General features: G+C 48.2%; 1 protein-coding gene across 1 annotated transcript in view; it reads right to left on the reverse strand.

The window, feature by feature from the left end:
* PLCL2 (phospholipase C like 2) overlaps positions 1-19,128 on the reverse strand; it is a 623,826-nt gene that overhangs the window by 167,491 nt on the left and 437,207 nt on the right. The window contains exon 4 of the mRNA XM_069648899.1: positions 13,737-13,812. Within this exon, the coding sequence (XP_069505000.1) occupies positions 13,737-13,812 (76 nt within the window). The remainder of the gene's footprint in view (positions 1-13,736; positions 13,813-19,128) is intronic.

The following is a 19,128-nucleotide window of genomic DNA, read 5'->3' on the forward strand; positions in this document are numbered from 1 at the left end:
GTCGTCCGTACCCGTCGCTGCCGTGTCAGTCCCCGTATCATCCCCTCGGGTGGACGGGGAGGAGGGTTGGAAGGGGCGCGACGGCTGAAAAGGAGGCGGAGGGTGGATCCTTCTTTTCTTGGTAGGGGGAACACCAGAAGGTCCCGGTTCTGGGTCCCCCGACGGGAGAGGTTCCGTCGGCAACGGTAGTCTCGTCCTTATCTCTGAGCATAAGGACTGTATAGCCAACAAAATGGCCGCCGAGTTGTCTCGCGGCGCTGGCAGAGGGGAATCCGACGGGCGATCAGGGGCCCCGTCGGTACCCTCGACGATGTCGTCGTCACCTGCGTCGGGATCCATCCCAACGGGTCGGTCTTCTTCCACGCCGAGGGCGTGGCTTAAGACTTCGACCAGCTCCTCCTCCGAGGTTGAGGCCGAATCTACGACGACGCCCTGCCCCCCCTTTTTCTTCCCCACGGGGGTCCTATCGATGGGCACAAAAGAGGACTCCCTCCGAGGTGGCAGGGAGACTCTGAGCCCCGAGGTCGCCACCACTGGTGTAGCCTCCACAGGCTGAGCCAGGGCCGCCGCGACAGTTTCGATAGAGGGCTTGGCCGGATGGATTAAGGCCTTCACCACCTTAGGTGCGCTCACCGCCTTATCCTTGAGGGGGGGACACTGCCTCGCTCCCCCTCCGCCTTCGAGCTCGACCGGGGCCTCTCCAGGAGCTTCGCCGGGTGCTCGGCCTTCCTCTTACCCGACCCAGAGCGTTGGCTCGTGGTTGATGGTGCCGGGGAGGGTGCGCCCTGCCTGCCGCCCGTAGAGCCCGACCGTTCGGCGCTCCCGGTGCCAGCGGACTCGCGGTGCTTGGCCTTATGTTGGACCCCCGTCGCCGGGGCGTCCTCAAAGGTCTTAGAAGACCGCTCGGCTTTCTTCCTCTTCTTCTCGCCGGACGGGCTCTTCCCTTCCAGCCAGTTGGCGAGACGTTGATGGCGGTCCTTCATGGTCCGCTCCGACATGTTGCCGCAAAACGCACAGTCCTTCTCCACGTGCGTCTTGTCCTCATGTAGGCAGTAAAGACAAAAAGAGTGTTCGTCCTCCTTGAAGACGTTCTGCAGCAGGCATCCAGGGCAGACCCTGAACAGCTTTCCGGGCGTCGAGCTTCCCTTCTCCTGGGCCATGACCGGGCCTGAGAAACTTCTGGAGTCCTCCAAAAGCGTAGATCGACGAAATCTTCACCCTTGAGGGGCGCAGACGAATCCGACACGGGTCCCAGTTGATCGGATGGAGAATCGGTGGAGCTTGAGGCTCTTTTTGACCGAAAAAACGAAGTTTTGAGAAAAAACGTGAAAAAAATAGCACTAACGCTCGAGAGCAATAGCACGAGGATCCCAACACATGAACGTGCGGTAAAAATCTGAAGATGGCTGCCAGAGGCGGTGCTTAGGTAGAGGGCAGTCATTGGCTGTGGTCAGTATGACGCAGAGACCAGTGATTGGTTATTACTACGAAAGACAGATCAGAAACGAAACTGATACTGGTTTTTTCTTTACCGAGGATTCCCAGCCTGACGACGGGGAATATTCATGAGCATGTGAATCCATGCCACACCCCATGCTGGAGAAATCATCAGATCAATTCCACCTTCAGCTGTGTATGATTCAGCGTGAATGATCCTGTCCCAATGCCCAAGTTCCCTTCCCGAAAGGAGTGAAAATGGCGGAAACCCACGTAAACAATAAAAATACAACAAAAAATGTCTATTTGCATCTCTCTGCGGAGCAATCTCCTCACGTGCAACAGCTCTGCTGCGGTGAGGAAAAAAGCTGGCTGGGTTCTACAATGGATTTGCCGAATGGAGCTTTTCTTCGGACCTGTACGTGTCACTGGCCGGCCACGAGAGCAGGAACCGGGATAGTATTGTTCTGAGGAAAGAAACGCTGCGTATATACACACATCAGCGGAAAAGTTCATACGGAAAAACCTACATTTAACATCTGTATGCGTCAATTAAGAAGGTGCCAAATGAAGTCAAAATTATTGTCTTGCGCTGGAATGTATCAATCCAAGGTCAGGGTCTGTAACCAACAACCTACCTTTGGAACATTCTGGAAGACGTGCACCATTTTTAACAACAAAATGAGCAGAATCAGGGTAAGTAACACCCATAACTTATCTAGGACAGCAGCTATGGATAGACCACAGAGCCACCTAATATCAGGGAGATCCATAGGGTTTGCTAAAGGGACCCACTGGTCATATTTCCAGACAGGATCAGGCGTACAGAATATACTCAAACGGAAAGAGCTTTGTTTCCGCAACAATCCATATAGATCCAGCAGAGGCCGCGCGCGACGAGCCAGCAGAGGCCCCCGCGCGCGACGAGCCAGCAGAGGGCCCCCGCGCGCGACGAGCCAGCAGAGGGCCCCCGCGCGCGACGAGCCAGCAGAGGGCCCCCGCGCGCGACGAGCCAGCAGAGGGCCCCCGCGCGCGACGAGCCAGCAGAGGGCCCCCGCGCGCGACAGGCCAGCAGAGGTGCCCCCGCGCGCGACAGGCCAGCAGAGGTGCCCCCGCGCGCGACAGGCCAGCAGAGGTGCCCCCGCGCGCGACAGGCCAGCAGAGGTGCCCCCGCGCGCGACAGGCCAGCAGAGGTGCCCCCGCGCGCGACAGGCCAGCAGAGGTGCCCCCGCGCGCGACAGGCCAGCAGAGGTGCCCCCGCGCGCGACAGGCCAGCAGAGGTGCCCCCGCGCGCGACAGGCCAGCCGAGGTGCCCCCGCGCGCGACAGGCCAGCAGAGGTGCCCCCGCGCGCAACAGGCCAGCAGAGGTGCCCCCGCGCGCAACAGGCCAGCAGAGGGCCCCCGCGCAACAGGCCAGCAGAGGGCCCCCGCGCAACAGGCCAGCAGAGGCCCTTAGGGTAGGTCCTCCAATAACGAGCATGGACAAAACTAGTGCTCTGGGGAAATTATCTCGGTCATTTGCATCAGCAGGTTTAAATTGCTTTCTGGGAGAAAGGAAATCGTTTTTGAGAGCATATTACTCACTATTTATCAAAAGTAATTCACATGCTTCTTGTAGTATTGGTCCCAGATAGACCAAGAAAATGCTTCCTACTATGTTAAGGTGTGCATTTGGGGAACAACTCAGGCATTATTCAAGCAGTAATCCACAAAATCTATTGTACCAACAAAAAACTCAGCAGTAAGGAAGCAGTTTTTACTTGCTGCTCGATTATTAGGGTGCTGCCGACAGTGGAAAAAGCCATTATGGTGCAAGTGCTTAAGGGTTAGTGCAAACACACAGTAGAACAAGTGTGATATAATAATATGAAGGTATGCATTATTATAATTATTTTAACTGTTCTTTTACAATGCGCTTAATACCAGAAATTGCTTTCGAAGTGCGGGATCGGGATTCAAACCTGTGTTGCGCTGCGTTGTCTTGCTTCCAAGAAAAACGTGTTGCCCCTGCGCTATCCCCTCTAACCATATGTATTTTCTAGTTTCTCTGCACGTGACATTGAACCTAATACAAGTCTGCGATGCAACAGGCTGGTGGTTGGACACCAAGAGAACAAGGTCATTCCCATTGCACCAGCACTCCGGGACTTTCAACAAGCATGCGCACGCCCTCTGTTCCCGTTTCCTCATCATTCAGTGTTGCCAAATACACCAGTATAGCCAGAACTAACTAGCATTGGCAAAGTCAACAGTTTGGGATTTTGTGTAGGCAAGGGATCGGCAATTGACGGGCACTGCCATAATCGTCCTACCTGACCATAAGAGGGCAACAGATGGAAAATGGCACAGGTACCCATGCACAGGATAGCAGGGACTGGCAAATGCCTAATATCTATACACACGCCAATACGGTTGGCTTTGCCAATGTGTGTGTTGACAGGACGTAAGTGCTTTTAAATAAGGTGTCAGAAGTGTGCCAAAAAAAGTAGAGCAAGTGTAACTCCGGCAGGGGACGGTGTGAACTGGGGGGGAGCAAGGTGCAACATGGGTCAAGGGGTTGTGGATGGGCCAGGTTGACATCCAAGTGGGTGGAGCAAAAAAAATAAGGCAGCCCTCTGTACTGTTTTTCATAAATTGCCCTCAGTTGGTCCATTAGTGAGAACATTTATATATGGCCTTGTTAAATCAATTGGCTCTACTCGCTGATCTGAATTGTGTTGAAGCCCTTACGTAACACCCACATGAACATCGGGTGCCTCAACAGGGGCGCATTACTGGAAAAATGTGTGCCGTCATGAATAGAATCTGGTAATTTATTACAAAGCCTCGATCCCAGGACTGTAAACCTTTGATCACCTCTGGTCTAAAGAATCCCAGTCTGTGGTCCTGAATTATTCCGCAGGATTACTTTACAGTATTATTAGTGACTAGTCACAAAGGCTTTGAGTAGAACTAAGCACTTGCCCAGTAGCATGAAGGGGCAAATCCCATGCATCCGCCTAACGTTAAAATACTATCCTGTGCAAACGGCCTGGACCTTCATCAACTGTAACATCTAAACATTTAACCTTAAATAACAACTTGACAGGGTTTCCAGAAATCGGGGAGAGATGGGGTGCTGTGAGTGATTTCCTAGTGTAGCAGAACATCCTCCAGCCTCCAATGGTTAATATCGAGCCAGAGATTAGAGTTCCTCTAGGGTGAGAAGTCATTCAGTCTTCGTGAATATATGGGGAAACAGATTTCAGTTTAGCTGCAACTGCTGTAGGGTGGTGAGATGAAGAGGTATGTAAAAATAGAATTGCTCTACAATGGTGAAAATGGTTGCAAAAAGTAGTGGAACTGTTAAGAGTAAAAAATGAAAGTAGTGGTACTCCGCTTCCATTAGACCCTGCTCACTCGGAACACTGCTTGCAGGCCTTTACAGCACAAAGTATGATGTTACTGCTTGATAGACGTAGCTCCGAGATGCCTGGACTATGTGTGTTTTGAGCAAGCGGGCAGGTAGAAACTGCAGGATCAGCCTCGGGATGTTTGCGGGTGGGAGACTGTCGGGGAAACAGCAAGCTTAGTGATTGCTGCACATGGATTGTGTTTATACATTTTAAGAGTAAAAAGATTAGTTTTGCATTAGACTGGATTAAGAACAGAGCGTCGGCAATGAATAGAATTTGTTCTACCATCTAAAGTACGAAGTGACAGCTTTTATGAGATGCCTTTTTACCGTAAACATCCTTCAAGGTAACATAGGTATGAAATGTTACGCTTTAAATTGTACCTATTGCCTAGCAGAGATGTTATTGGTGCTAGACCGGAGATTCAACATTCCCTGCATGTTTGTTGGTATTGTCCTCTTCATGCGGAAACAATCCATCACCTTGTAACTCAATGCACTTTTTTGTCTGCGCCTCGCTTTCATTTCTTTAATCATTTTGTGTCAGAGAAATAATAATAATAATAATAATAAGATGAATGTTTGTTTAATACTGATTGGTTTTGGTCAATGATTTTAAATAGCAGTGAGCCTTCTTTGGACCTCTCAGTTTTAACATTTTTAAATTTGTATTGCATTGTATGAAATGTTTTTATATTGTCCTTGATTGGAAGATTGGGGTCTTTCTCTCTAAGAGATTAGTAAATTGACTGCTCTTTCTGTTGAATTGAAGTGTAATGTAATGTATTAAGTATTTATGTCTGTACATTTTTTCTTCTTTTTGCAAAGGTTTTCTTTGTTAAACAAATGCAAATAAATAAATTTTAATTTAATCAGGGCCAACTCGAGAGATCCACTAGTTGACTGGTTAAAACTTGGGTTTACCGCCGGCAGGGACGCAGTGGTTCCAATACGTTCAATCAAAAAGGTTACGATTTAAAAATGTTGGCTATAATAAAAAAATATATAGATTAGCATGATGTCTCCCCCAAACCAAGCGAGGGTGATCCTGCTTGGCTTCAATCGGCAGGGCCAGCAAATGATTAGTAGCGTGCACGGTGCTAGGATGAAGCACTGATTGTAATTTGGCTTTACAGTCTGGATGGGCTCGTCCCACACATCCCGTGAAGCTAAGCACCCTCAGCCTTGGTTGGTTTGTGGATGGGATACATGAGATGTGTACTGGTGTTGTGACAAGGGGCGTAAGCTCCCAACGATGTTAGCTTTAGGGGCGGTCTTATGAATTACTGACGCATGGGCACTTGAACATAGGGAGATGGATCAACGGATAAAATTAGCACAAGATGGTGGCTTCCAGTGCATGAGATTTGCATGCGTCAATGTGAGAAAATCGAAAGTAAGACGCATAGGAAATTGTTTCAGATCGATCGAAATATGCTCCAAAATGCATGCCCTATCCATTGGGCCAGTAACCTTTCGGAGAGAACGTCCCCTTGAAGACCCAAGGCTAGAGGCAGGTTGTGGTGTGCACAATAGAAATGGTCAATATTATTGTTATTAATAGCAGAGGAGCCAGCTGGGACGTGCCGCGGCATGCGCGAGGAGGCGCCAACATTTATCAGTGTTTTGTGTCCTCCCAACAGATGCAACTGTTGTGGAGACCCCTATCTTGTTGGATGCTTTTTTCTGAAGCAAAAAACAGACCAACCCGCAGGAATGTGTTCCAGTGAAGAAGAGATTCCGAGAAGCGAAACCTGGCATGAAAAGTTAATTAGAAAAGAAAATATTGCTGATGGCTAGAAGCAGTTTACAGACAGTAAAGACTAATCTGTTCGAGTGAATTACAGTCGCACCAGAAAATAGAAACCACTTGAAGCGATGAGAATGGGTGCTATCACCAGTGCTTTCAACAAAAGCAAGGGTGCAAGAACAAATACACACACACAGACATTTAGAGGAGAAACTGTGCATGGATTGGATGTTGTGGCTCCCGAGGAGGTTTCATGAAATGCGTATACATTTATACAGAGCTGGAACTGGAAACCCTTTACAGGGCAACCCTCTCCTCCATGGGGGGCGTGGCCATGGACAGGTTAGGTCGCAACAGGCATGTCTTCACAGAACCCAAGCCTGTTATTTGCATAACAGCAGAGAGCATTATGGGAACATAAGAATACCACAGTTTTAAATTTGAAACACATCTGATCGTGATTCAGCAATAAACCCTTTTGAGCGAAAAATGGAAGTTGGAACTCTGCTCTTTCCATTAGTCACAATACTCACCCTACCAATGTGGGCAACTGCAAAACAGTATGTGAGGCTTTGCTTGTTAATGCATTCAGTGTCCCGCGTGGGCTGCGAGAGGCTTATGGACCTATGCAGGAGTTTCCCGAGTTAGCCCTTGGGCTTCAGAGCACAGCAGAGCTTTGGGAGCTCTCTGGCAAGACTAACTTTGCTAGAGCTCCAGGTCTGTTTCCGGCCCATTCCCTTCCCTGAATTTATAGGCATTTCTGGAAACTTACAAACATGACGCAGAGTCCAGACACCAATGAAAGGGAGACATGGAGGTTTCTCCCAGAAGAAATGTTGTGCCAAAAAGGAGCAAAGTTGGGCATTTTTACAGGAACTCTGGCCCAGCCAGTATCTTGCCAAAAAGGGAAATGTATCCACTCAGTGGTGGGGTATTTTCACACTTCTTGTATTTTCAGATTTGCCTACTTTGCCTTTTGTGAGTGTCAGTGTCACCTCAGGGGAAACCATGCGTTGGACCCTTCGGTCCACCGGAATAATGGAGACACCAGCTCAGGAAACGTATAACTTCTTTATTCGACATACATCAGGAATCTGCCTTCACCTCGCTCCTCCCTTCACCCTCCCCCTTTCACCAGCATCAGGTCCACTCAGAACGTGCACTCAGGAGCACTGTCTTAAAGGGGCAGTCACCTGCAACACCACCGACGGACAAATGTCCTTACAAGGGTTTAACTTGAACTTCAGTAATTGTGGCTTAACCTTCTTCCACTAGTCTTTGAGGTTCTTGATAACCCTTTGGGGTCATCCTCGTGGCTCTTGACTTGAGCCACCGTCAGTATTGTCATTCGGATCCGACTGACGTAGAACTTGCTGATTCTGGAACAGGTGCGACCGCTTGGTCCGGCGCCTGGCGCACAGTGGGATCACTGGTGCAAAGGAAGGACCGCGCAGCAGGATTGCTGGTGCGTGGAGTAGGGCGATACTGGTGTGACGTAAAAGTCTTGTCGCCAGCTGTTGGACCCTTCGGTCCACCGGAATAATGAAGACACACCAGCTCAGGAAACGTATAACTTCTTTATTCGACATGCATCAGGAATCTTCCATCCCCTCACTCCTCCCTTCGACCTCCACCTTTCACCAGCGTCACGTCCGTTCATGACGTACACTCAGGAGCACGGTCTTAAAGGGGCAGTCACATGCAACACCATGGAGGGGGGTGACTGGGGTTGTTTCGAGGTGAGGGAAAGCCACCAGCTACGTGATGCAGCCCTTGGAGGCGGTACACGGAGGCTACCCCAGAGTCCCCTCCCCGACACTTGTCAAGTATCCCACATGTTAAAGTGACTTTGCCAATGAATATCATAAAATAGCATAAAAGTCACCAAGTAATGTCCCACTTGGAGGGGAGAAGTATCCGGGGAAAGAAACTCAAGAGAAAATCACCCTCAGTGACAGTTTCCATGGAGTACAGTATAGATGAAGTCGGCCATCTGTCCTGGGCCCGCCCCGGGAGTTGCGCTCGCAGAATGGATTTCTGTGGCGATCATATCTGGGGTGCAAGCATTGAAGTGGATTGGAGACCAAAGCAGAGCGGGCATCCGCAAAGATACAGAAACACTTGCCACATAGGTGCACAGCACGAAGTGCAGTCTAGCGTTAGTGTGAAATCACGGAAAGCATCGACAGCCAGAACGTAAGACAGCCTGACGGCCATATTGCCCAACAATAAGACGCCACACACCCTACTTGATTCCTCGGTACTTGGGTATGGGATTTGATCAGAACTTAATTATTGATACGAGGCACAACATATTACAGGCAGAGACGTCACACATACGCGCGTGCACGCTAAAGTGGAACCATTTAGCAAACGCAAATCACAATAATCTGAGCCAATGGTGAAACAGACCCACCAGATCGCTCTTTGGAACAATTAGTGCTCAAGCCACCATATAAAAAGAGCCAGAAATCGCCAGTCTGTGCGAAAGCTGCAGCACTATTCCAGGGAGCTGCTGTTGTAGCAGGGAAGAGATCAGAAGGATGAGATATGTTCGCCAGGCCACATTGTAGACGAGTTAGAGAACCTGATGTGGCCAAGTCACACAGACCACCCTGTAAGATGTAAGGTTTATAGGAGAGACCGGATCAAGGAGCCTCCTGGAGGCCTTGACCCAGAAGCTAGCAAGAGCCAGAGGATACAGAGAAGTAAGAACTGCTTCCTGGAGTCTCGAGCCTAGATTCTGGCGGCAGCCACCAGAGTACAAAGGAGGTTTTGCAACACAGACAACCTGTGAAGAGGATGTGGCTCAAGTCCAGGAGGGTGTTCCTTGGCTTGCGATGGGAGGTGCAGGGGTAGTTCGAATGAATGCAGCCAGAAAAGGAGACAGATGGAAGGGAAGAAAAACAACCTGTGCAAGCGTGATGCAATGGCAATCCTCCCCCCTAGCCAGTGGTAGACCTGTACCAACAAAGGTTGAACTGTGCCCCGGTGGGAGACAGAGTAGGCATGATGGGAGCAGTGTGCAAAAGACTTCAAGGGTTGTAGCCATGCTGGTTGACAGCCAATTAAGTTGAAACAGATTTCAGTTTAGCTGTAACTGCTATGTGATGGTAAGGTGGAGAAGTGTGCTTTAACGTCACAAAGAACAGTTTTGGAATGTGAAAATGGTTGTAAAACGAAGTGGAACAATCAGTTAAAAATAAAAGTAGTGGAACGCCACTCCCGACCGCTCCCGCTCACTTCGACCACTGCCCAGATCATATACTGTAGGAGAGCCGGTGGATGGTGTGGGTGGCAGAGGCGTTGCTGGGGGTGGGGGGGTTAGGGGCCTATAGCCCTGGGTCTTTTGGTTGTAGCCCCGAATAGAAGCTCAGGGGCTACAACCAAAGGGCTATAACTAGCCCCGAGTCCCACCAGTCTCGACATTAGCTTAGCACCTGATCTTTTCCAGACCTAGCAACACCCCTGGTGGGTGAACATGAGACCAGGAGGTAGCAGTTTGAAGGTGGGAACAAAACACGCTAACCCCAGGGAATGGTGGCAGGATCAGTCAACTGCCAATGAAGGACTGCTTGATCCAAAGATGGTGGGTCAAGCCTTGTTCCACAGAAGAACAACCAATGAAATAAGCACTATTCAATACAGTGGGATCCTGGGCGGGCGCAATGACTATCGTCCAATCACATATGCCCACCACCAACAGAGGCCCACCTGGGTCCAGTACAACTCACATTATCTTAATGCCGTAATGAGCCCAGTTATAAAAGGAGGCAGTTGGAGAGGCATGGTCAGGAAATTTGGGGAAACAAGGATTTGCAAAGAGCAAGAAGCAGCAGAAAGGGGGCGGAGTTGGAGGAGGGTAAAAGCAGCAAGGAGGAAGACGAAGAATGAAACATCCAGGAGAGGAAGGAATTGGAGGGGGGCAAGGACAGATGTGGCTCAAGGTGGAAACATCAGGGAGAGGACAGAGCTAAATAAGGGACAGAGAAGGGGAAGAAGCAGAGGAGGATGGGGAGAGGCAAGGGAAAAAGGCAGAAAAGGTTGGAGACGGAGGTGGGACAGGAAGAATGTGGCAGTTGGCAGATGTCCAGGAGAGAACACCACCATTGGCTAAGTCAAGGGGTCCAACCGCTGAAAGAAATACAGGAATACTGGTAAGCAGAAAGTGAGAGCAGTGGGGCCCAAGCTAGAGCATGGCGAGAGGGGATGGGGCACAGCCGTAGCTCAAGAGCAGCATGTTGTTGGGTAGGGCTTTCGAGGCATCTAGTGCTGCAAGGAGGTTCTTGAAGTGGATTTCCTCCTGTGTTTGGTGGGTCTCCTCTGCTTACAGGTAGTGTGTACCAAGTATGATGGAAGATATGATGAAAGATATACCAAAGTGTTCTCCCCAGGCGACACAAAGAGGAGTGGTAGCTTCTAGTTGCCAACAATTCCATCCATTTCATGTTGTCATTCATTAGTTCTGTAATGTCAGAGGCAAGAGGTGGGAGACATTCCTTGAAGCTGGACCCAATAGAATTAAGAGAGGGAGAGAAACCGGCTAGCTGGGAACCATTCTCCAGAGTCTGGGGGGGGCAGGGAAGGCCTTCAATGGAAAGTCTTGCTCAATGTGAGCGAAGCACCTCACTGGGGGTTCAGCGGTGGGTGAGGGTACCGTTGAATCCAGAACCCTATGCACTACCCTTGGCTGACAGGGCAAGAAATCTTTGCAGCCTGGAATAGACTGGGAAGGAATCAACGTTCATCTCACTGCTCAGGAGGGCCAACGTAAGAGCAGCCTTTACGGAAGGGCCACGGAAGGAACCCAACTGGACTATGATGAATTCATTGTTCAGGATGGCCAACCCAGACCATGAACTGGTATAGCCTAAAGCACTTGGAATGAGGACCACAATCCTTCATATAGACTGAGACCGACACTTCCTACACATCAGACTATATTTTGAAGACTTGGATCTATTTGCGTCGTTTACTCCCACATGGAGGGTGGGTACAATAAACCTGGGCATGCAACTCCATTCTTGTGTAGTTAAAGCATGCTTCTTAATGTTACTCGATATCTTTGAAGCGACTCTCTACATTTGGGCTGCCGCAAAGCAAAAAAAGAATGCAAGAAGGTTTTAACTGCTCCTTTCTAGCTCGTGTGTTGGTAGGAAGGAGGCCATAGGCAAAGCTTGCAGATTCAGGAGGGACACCTCCCTTTTTTGCCAATTCAATCCACCCCCGCTTCCTCCATAACATGCATTGTTTTATTCTCCCGCACTCCCCCTTACCACTCTCATTGCGCTCCCTCCTCTCTTCTGCGGTTACTGCCATTGGAGGTCTTGAAAACAGTAATTTCTGTGTTCTTGCGCCTCAGAGCAAGTAATAAATCCTCCAGCGTAGTGCAGTTTGATATATAGTCCTTTTGGAGACTTTCATGACTCATGGCATCAAAGGACACCTAGGAAGACGAGGATGCTTGTTGCGTCTAGAGGGGCAATGTGTCCTATATGGAGGAGAGAAGACTCAATTCTCCTCACAGGGTCTCGTGTAAGAGGTTATGCATATCCACACGATCCAGTACTTGATCGATTAATGTATGTACAGATTTTGTTGGGGGTGAACGTCACATAGGGTAGCAGCTCACTGGGTCGTCTGCGATCACTGTAGGCGGTTTTAGCAGACTTATCGTATGCAGATTTGAAAGATTATGGGACGGTTCCTTCTTCTCAGGAGCAGTTATTTGTTTTTTTTATAACGCGCCTAATACTGTACCAGCATTTGGTTTCTAAGCGCGGATCCGGGATTCGAGGCTCTGTTGCTCTGCATGGTCTTGCTTCCAAAACCAGCACGTTGTCCCTGTGCAATCTAAGAGGTAGTCGAGACTTTGTTGAGTGGTGGCTTTGTAGATATTTGATTTCCACAGTTCTTCAGGTGATCCTGCTTTGTTGTTGGCGTTCACCGTGGTTCCAAATTCCTGTTTGGATAAGAAGTGAAGGATTCCATGGGTACTGCGGCATGTAGGCGTGAATGGTCCCAGTCGTCGTAGATTGGTGAAGGTTAGCTGGTCAAAAGATTGGTTATTGAGTTGCAGCATGCCTGTGATAGGATTGACATAGTGCGACAGGCAGATGATGCTTGAACTCTACTGTTGTGGTTGTTGCGTGCATTGCAATTGTACTGCAGAGTTCGTGGCTAGAACAGCAAATCCAAATTTGTCCCTGAAAATCCCAAATTGTCAACAGCAAACGCATTCATCGGTCTCGCAATAATTTTCTCTGCAGATTAGTTCCATCCTTCTGTTCTTTTCCTTTAGATCCTTGAAGCACTCAGTATAAGGGGGCGGTGTGCATTTTCTGAGTGTTTGAAAGGTTTCTATGTGTTTCTGGGTCGTAGACACATGCATCGATGTTCAGAGTGGGAAATCAGAGGATGGCAAGCGTGCCCCCCTAAATCCTCCACCAGAATTTTCACAAGTAGTTTTAGAATTTAGACTAAAGCTTTCACAATACAAGTTCAAAGGAAATCTTTCCCAATGCCAGTGTGGCCAAGGTTCTGGGGAGGCTGGTTGCAAACAGCAGATGTATATCAATACTGCAAGAAAAAAAATGTCAGAGCCCAAAATACCGAATTTCTTTTTTTTTTTAACCCCTTTTTGCTAAATATATATGCGGGGCAAGACGCCTCCAACCCCCCCCCCCCCAATACCCCTACACTTTTTGTATTCACTTAACACACTCTCTGGCCCCCCCCTCTCCCCCACCACACACAAATGAGGTAAAATGGTATCTGGAATTTCAGTATTTTGAGGTAAAATGGGGATCAGGAATTTCAGCAATTTGGGCTTCGAAATATTTCATTCGTTATTTGGTATGATCCCGCCAACAGCTGGTCTACTCAATAGATGCTCCACTAACACTCAACGGCTGGCAGTTTGGGATTACGCTCCGCAGCACATAACTGGCCTGCGACAGTATTAAATCTCCCTACTGCTGACCAGCAAACCGCATGAAGCATCCTTAGCATCCTTGTAGGTGCAGCAGGACAGCGGTTTCTTCATTAGTGTGGGATGATAGCGGAGGCCCCAGGAAGAGGTGAAGTGGGTAGCGTGCTTCACTAGGCCTTGCCAGCGACCATCGATTACACTTCATAGTAATTGCCGGCACTCACCTGCTCTCTGGCACTGCGCAATCTTGTCGTAGACGCCGTCGGCGCTCTCAATCAAGGCCTTGCTGCTCTGAATGATCTGTGGATAGAATACAAAAGGTGGCGGTCATCACCGTGTGTCAAGCCTTCCGAGCACTAGCAGAGAAACAAGCAGGCGTATCCAGCCAGAAAATGGCTGTTCCCACACACAATGCATCGCCCAAGGAAAGCAGCCAGGGGGAGGTATCTGAGCACGCCAGGCTTGTGAGATAACTAACGGCTATCTGAGATTCATTACTTATAAAAGATTTCACGTGGACGACTCTTGCCTGCTCGTTCGTTATCTTACCCCTTGGCTGCTCGGCAGGACAGCAATGAATGCAAGGATTTTATATTATAGGTTATTTATAATGCGCTTAATACCCAGAGGTTTCTAATCACGGACCCCGGGACCGAAGCTGTGTTGCTCTGCGTCGTCTTGCTTCCAAGGCGAGCATGTTGCCCCTGAGCAATCCTCCAGAGACTATCCAATGTTTACATAGTTCCTAAGACTTCAGTTGATCAAAGAATTTAGAAGTGCTTCCAATTTCAGCATTCAAGAAAAGGGAAGTATGGGTGAATGAAAAAAAATATGTCCAGGAGACATGAAATGTGGTCACACAAGTAGGTCGTATTCAAAACCCAGATTTCCTTGTTTCATTGTTGGAAACTTGGTAACTGCTGGGAAAAATACCCGGTGCCCGACTGGAAGCTTGAGAGGATACAAACCTGGAGACAGGGAATCGAACCAAGCGCGGCCGTGCTCTGCAGAATGATTCTTAAGCAGTAGATTGATTAGAGTAGATCATACAATCCAACAATATGGTGTCACCATGACATTCTTTGTCACGAAACCCATGTATTATGTTAATCGGCTTTAACTGCACACATCTGCATTAGGACAAGGACTTGTTCTACATGCTGTACTGTACCCCACCAGGGGTAACCAAACCGTGGTTTAAGTGGGGATAGGAAACGGCAAAATGAACAAAGACTGAATAACCAAATCGCTTACACATTAAATGGGACAATGAAAAACAGGCTTTGTTTAAAATCAATAATTATGGCTTTTGTGCAGACATGGGCTAGGAATTAGCCAGGCACTGCCATAATGGTAGTAATGTCATGATTTCCATCATATCTTGCATGCCAGAGCCTAACCACCACCCATAAGCCAGGTTAAATGCCGACCTCGGGCTGTGGCAAGTTTTGCCGCAGGGAATAGAGCTGTACCTAAGCAATAACCTAGAAAAAGTCGGGTCCCTGCACTTAGTGCAAGAGAACCAACTACCCCCTGAACACCTGTCAGGCATACACTTGGACAGCAATATTGTCGAGTGCCTGCCTGACTGTAGAGTATCGCTGTAGCAAGGCTTATATCCCTGGTGCATGTATGATAAACATTAGATGCCTTCAAGATTTCTATTTCACTGTTTAATCACTAAATCAGCTAGTATACACACTTGTAATATAGTGCCTTTTTATACACTTGGATAGAAACACATTAATATTAAGATTAAGAATGATCTCAACCTCTTGTTCAGCATGTATGTACATGTATTTCCTAGTAGAGAGAATATTGGAGCATTTAAAATAGTATAGTCAAACAATAACCAGTTCCCAACATTAGCACAGCAATAGCTCAGCATCCTACTCTTCTATTAAAATGTTAAAACTACTTACAACGTGTCTCTCTGTCTGTGTGTCTCTCTGTCTGTCTGTGTGTGTGTCTGTCGGTCTCTGTCTGTCTGTCTGTCTGTCTGTCTGTCTGTCTGTCTGTCTGTCTGTCTGTCTGTCTGTCTGTCTGTCTGTGTGTCTCTCTGTCTGTCTGTCTGTGTGTCTCTCTGTGTCTGTGTCTGTGTCTGTGTCTGTCTGTCTGTCTGTGTCTGTCTGTGTGTGTCTGTGTCTGTCTGTCTGTGTCTGTCTGTCTGTCTGTCTGTGTCTGTCTGTCTGTGTCTGTCTGTCTGTGTCTGTCTGTCTGTGTCTGTCTGTCTGTGTCTGTCTGTCTGTCTGTGTCTGTCTGTCTGTCTGTCTGTCTGTGTCTGTCTGTGTCTGTCTGTCTGTCTGTCTGTCTGTGTCTGTCTGTGTCTGTCTGTCTGTCTGTGTCTGTCTGTCTGTGTCTGTCTGTGTCTGTCTGTGTCTGTCTGTGTCTGTCTGTGTCTGTCTGTGTCTGTCTGTGTCTGTCTGTGTCTGTCTCTCTGTCTCTCTGTCTGTCTCTCTGTCTCTCTGTCTGTCTGTCTGTCTGTCTCTCTGTCTGTCTCTCTGTCTGTCTCTGTCTCTGTCTCTGTCTCTGTCTCTGTCTCTGTTTCTGTCTCTCTGTCTCTCTGTTTGTGTTTTTCTAAGAAATTCTCCTAATCTTTCTGTGGCCAGGGGACAGGCGAGGTTATACAGACCAGCTCGCAATAACCCATTACGTGGAAATTGTTAAAAAAGAACCCTCAGAGGTCCATGGCTTGCATGAGCAGTTAAATACAAGGAACCGACAGCAACAGATAGAACATGACAGGTAAAGCATTTTAAATCCCCCTGCAAGGAGTTCTCTTGCCCTTCCCCTGTACGTGTATGGATCAGTAGTATGCGGGGCAGCGCAGGCTCTCTTCAGGTGCTTACTCAGCCCACGGATTAAAGCTCTGTGACTTGACTTATTGTGGAGGTCCTGAAAGGGGGGTACAAGAATTTCTAACAACTCTTCAAACATAGCCCCATGAAGCGGGGTGGAGGCTACCATCACCTTGCACAGCGTACACCCACAACAGTGAGCTCGCCAAGAAGGCTACATGCAGGCTAGGGGAGGTCCTATTTCAGTGCTATTCCCCTGTAGAGCCCACACTTGAGTGTCCATGGGGACCACAATATGGGCATACATGTTCACCTCTTTAGGATTACAGGTAAAATCCAAACAGGTCACAGGAAGGTCATTTCTTACCTTGCTTGCAATACCCTACAAATACAATGATAAATATAGACCAACTGGCAGGACTGGATTATCTGTGGGTAACATGAAGCCCAGCCTGGCCGGCTCAGCTTTTCATCCATCCGTGGTCAATACAAATATGACCACTGACTTGAGTAGTGCACTCCTGTGATTTCACTGGCTGTAGAGTACAGAGGAAGGCGTCTGTTGTGCTTTTGAAATGGGATAGGCACTAAAATAGGAACCCGAGCATCAAAGACCTCTTTTCTTTTCAGTTTTCTACCATAAATAGGAGTCACATCCTCAATGAATACTCATTTCAAAAGCGTTGGTCCTCATTTTCCCTCACTAACATTAAGACATTACCAATATTGGCTGAGACATCCAAAACAGTCTGCTCATTCAATGACTAAGAAATGTTCTAGTCAGTACTCTCACACCACAAGCTGAGACTCTTAATGGAGAATTATACAACCTGTAAAGTTTAGATAGTTCAGTGGGTCAAAGTGCCTGTTGGTCATGGGACACTCCGCCTTTCATTCTTCCGGCGATGGCACTGTGATGAAGTCAGATGTCTGACCCTGCAGCAAGGCATGGAGGTGGGGACCTCTGCAGTCCAGGAAAGCCAGCCTACCCTAGCCTTAGGGCCGGAACTCTTTGCTATCTGGAAGCGGGACAGCTAACCTTATCCCGGCATCAAATCCAATACCACCCTTATCCATAACGTGTTCTGTTGGCCCATCACAATCCGCTCAGAATGCATTAGCCACACAAGGTCAAGCAAATTACTTGTAATCCTAATTCTCCATCATGTTTATTTTAAATAAAGTCACACACACATGCCGCCATCGCCATGCACGAGCAGGCTTCGTGTGCGCATGCACCCAAGAAACAAATCAGCCAATAACAAATAAACCAGTAATTTACACACACTAGTTTACAGCTTTAGAATAAACAGAAAAATAGGCATGGTTAAAAGGATGGTCTAGAAAAAATGTTTATTTAAAAAATAGATAGGCAACATAAAAAAAAATACTAGCATTCTCCGTTTTAAAACTTCCTATGTAAAATTTTGAGCTATTCAAGCTCAAAATTCGCAAAAGCAAGCACATGGGCGCATCCATTTTGTGAAATGGAGGCCCTCCTGTGCTGGCTTTTGCAGCACTAATGAAGGAAAAGCCAGCCAGCTGTAGTAAAAAAAGGCTACCGCTGGGTGGCTTTCCCTTCATTAGTGCTGTAGGCGGAGGACGGGGACCGGAGACCAGAGCAGGAAAGCTGCAGCTGAATCTCGGTAAGTGCTATTTATTTTTTTTTTTAAATAAGCACTAGCTGTGGTTTTTTTTCTAAGTTTTCCGGGCTGGAGGAGCCCGGAAAACTTAGAAATAAAACCGCAGCTTTAAAAACGTTGTATTTATGTTTGCGGTCGCTTTTGAAGTGACTGCAAACATAAATACAACGTTATTGTGTTGGAAAACGCTGCGGTTTTTCTTTCCAAGTTTCTCAGGCTCCTCCGGCTCGGAGGAGCCTGAGAAACTTGGAAAGAAAAACTGCAGCGTTTTCCAACACAACCGCGTGTGTTTCTGCCTGCTGTGGCTATCACTTTGGGTCTCCGGTGCTCCGAGCACCGGAGACCCAAAGTGAAAGCCACAGCAGGCAGAAACACACGCGGTTATGTTTACATGCCGCGTAGTGTTTCTACCTGCAACAGATTTCCCATTTGGGGCTCTCGGGCTCCTCGTGGGGAGCCCGAGAGACCCAAATGGGAAATGCTAAATGCTGCGTTGTCTGCCTAAATCTGCTTTCCCATTTGGGGCTCTCGGACTCCCCACGGGGAGCCCCAAATGGGAAAGCAGATTCAGGCAGAAACAATGCGGTTGTTTTCCGCAATGCCGCGTTGTTTCTGCCTGAATCTGCTTTCCCATTTGGGGCTCTCGGGCTGCCCACGGGGAGCCCGAGAGCCCCAAATGGTAAAGCAGATTCATGCAGAAACAACGCGGTTGTTTTGGAAAACGCTGCAGGTTTTCTTTCCGAGTTTCTCAGGCTCCTCCGAGCCGGAGGAGCCTGAGAAACTTGGAAAGAAAAACCGCAGCGTTTTCCAACACAATAACGTTGTATTTATGTTTGTGGTCGCTTCAAAAGCGACCGCAAACATAAATACAACGTTTTTAAAGCTGCAGTTTTATTTCTAAGTTTTCCGGGCTCCTCCAGCCCGGAAAACTTAGAAAAAAAACGCAGCTAGTGCTTATTTAAAAAAAATAAATAAATAGCACTTACCGAGATTCAGCTGCAACTTTCCTGCTCTGGTCTCCGATCCCCGTCCTCCGCCTACAGCACTAATGAAGGGAAAGCCACCCAGCGGTAGCCTTTGTTTACTACAGCTGGCTGGCTTTTCCTTCATTAGTGCTGCAAAAGCCAGCACAGGAGGGCCTCCATTTCACAAAATGGATGCGCCCATGTGCTTGC

Source organism: Ambystoma mexicanum, chromosome 2q, assembly GCF_040938575.1.
Source record: "Ambystoma mexicanum isolate Mex_15411 chromosome 2q, UKY_AmexF1_1, whole genome shotgun sequence".
Taxonomy (NCBI): Eukaryota; Metazoa; Chordata; class Amphibia; order Caudata; family Ambystomatidae; genus Ambystoma; species Ambystoma mexicanum.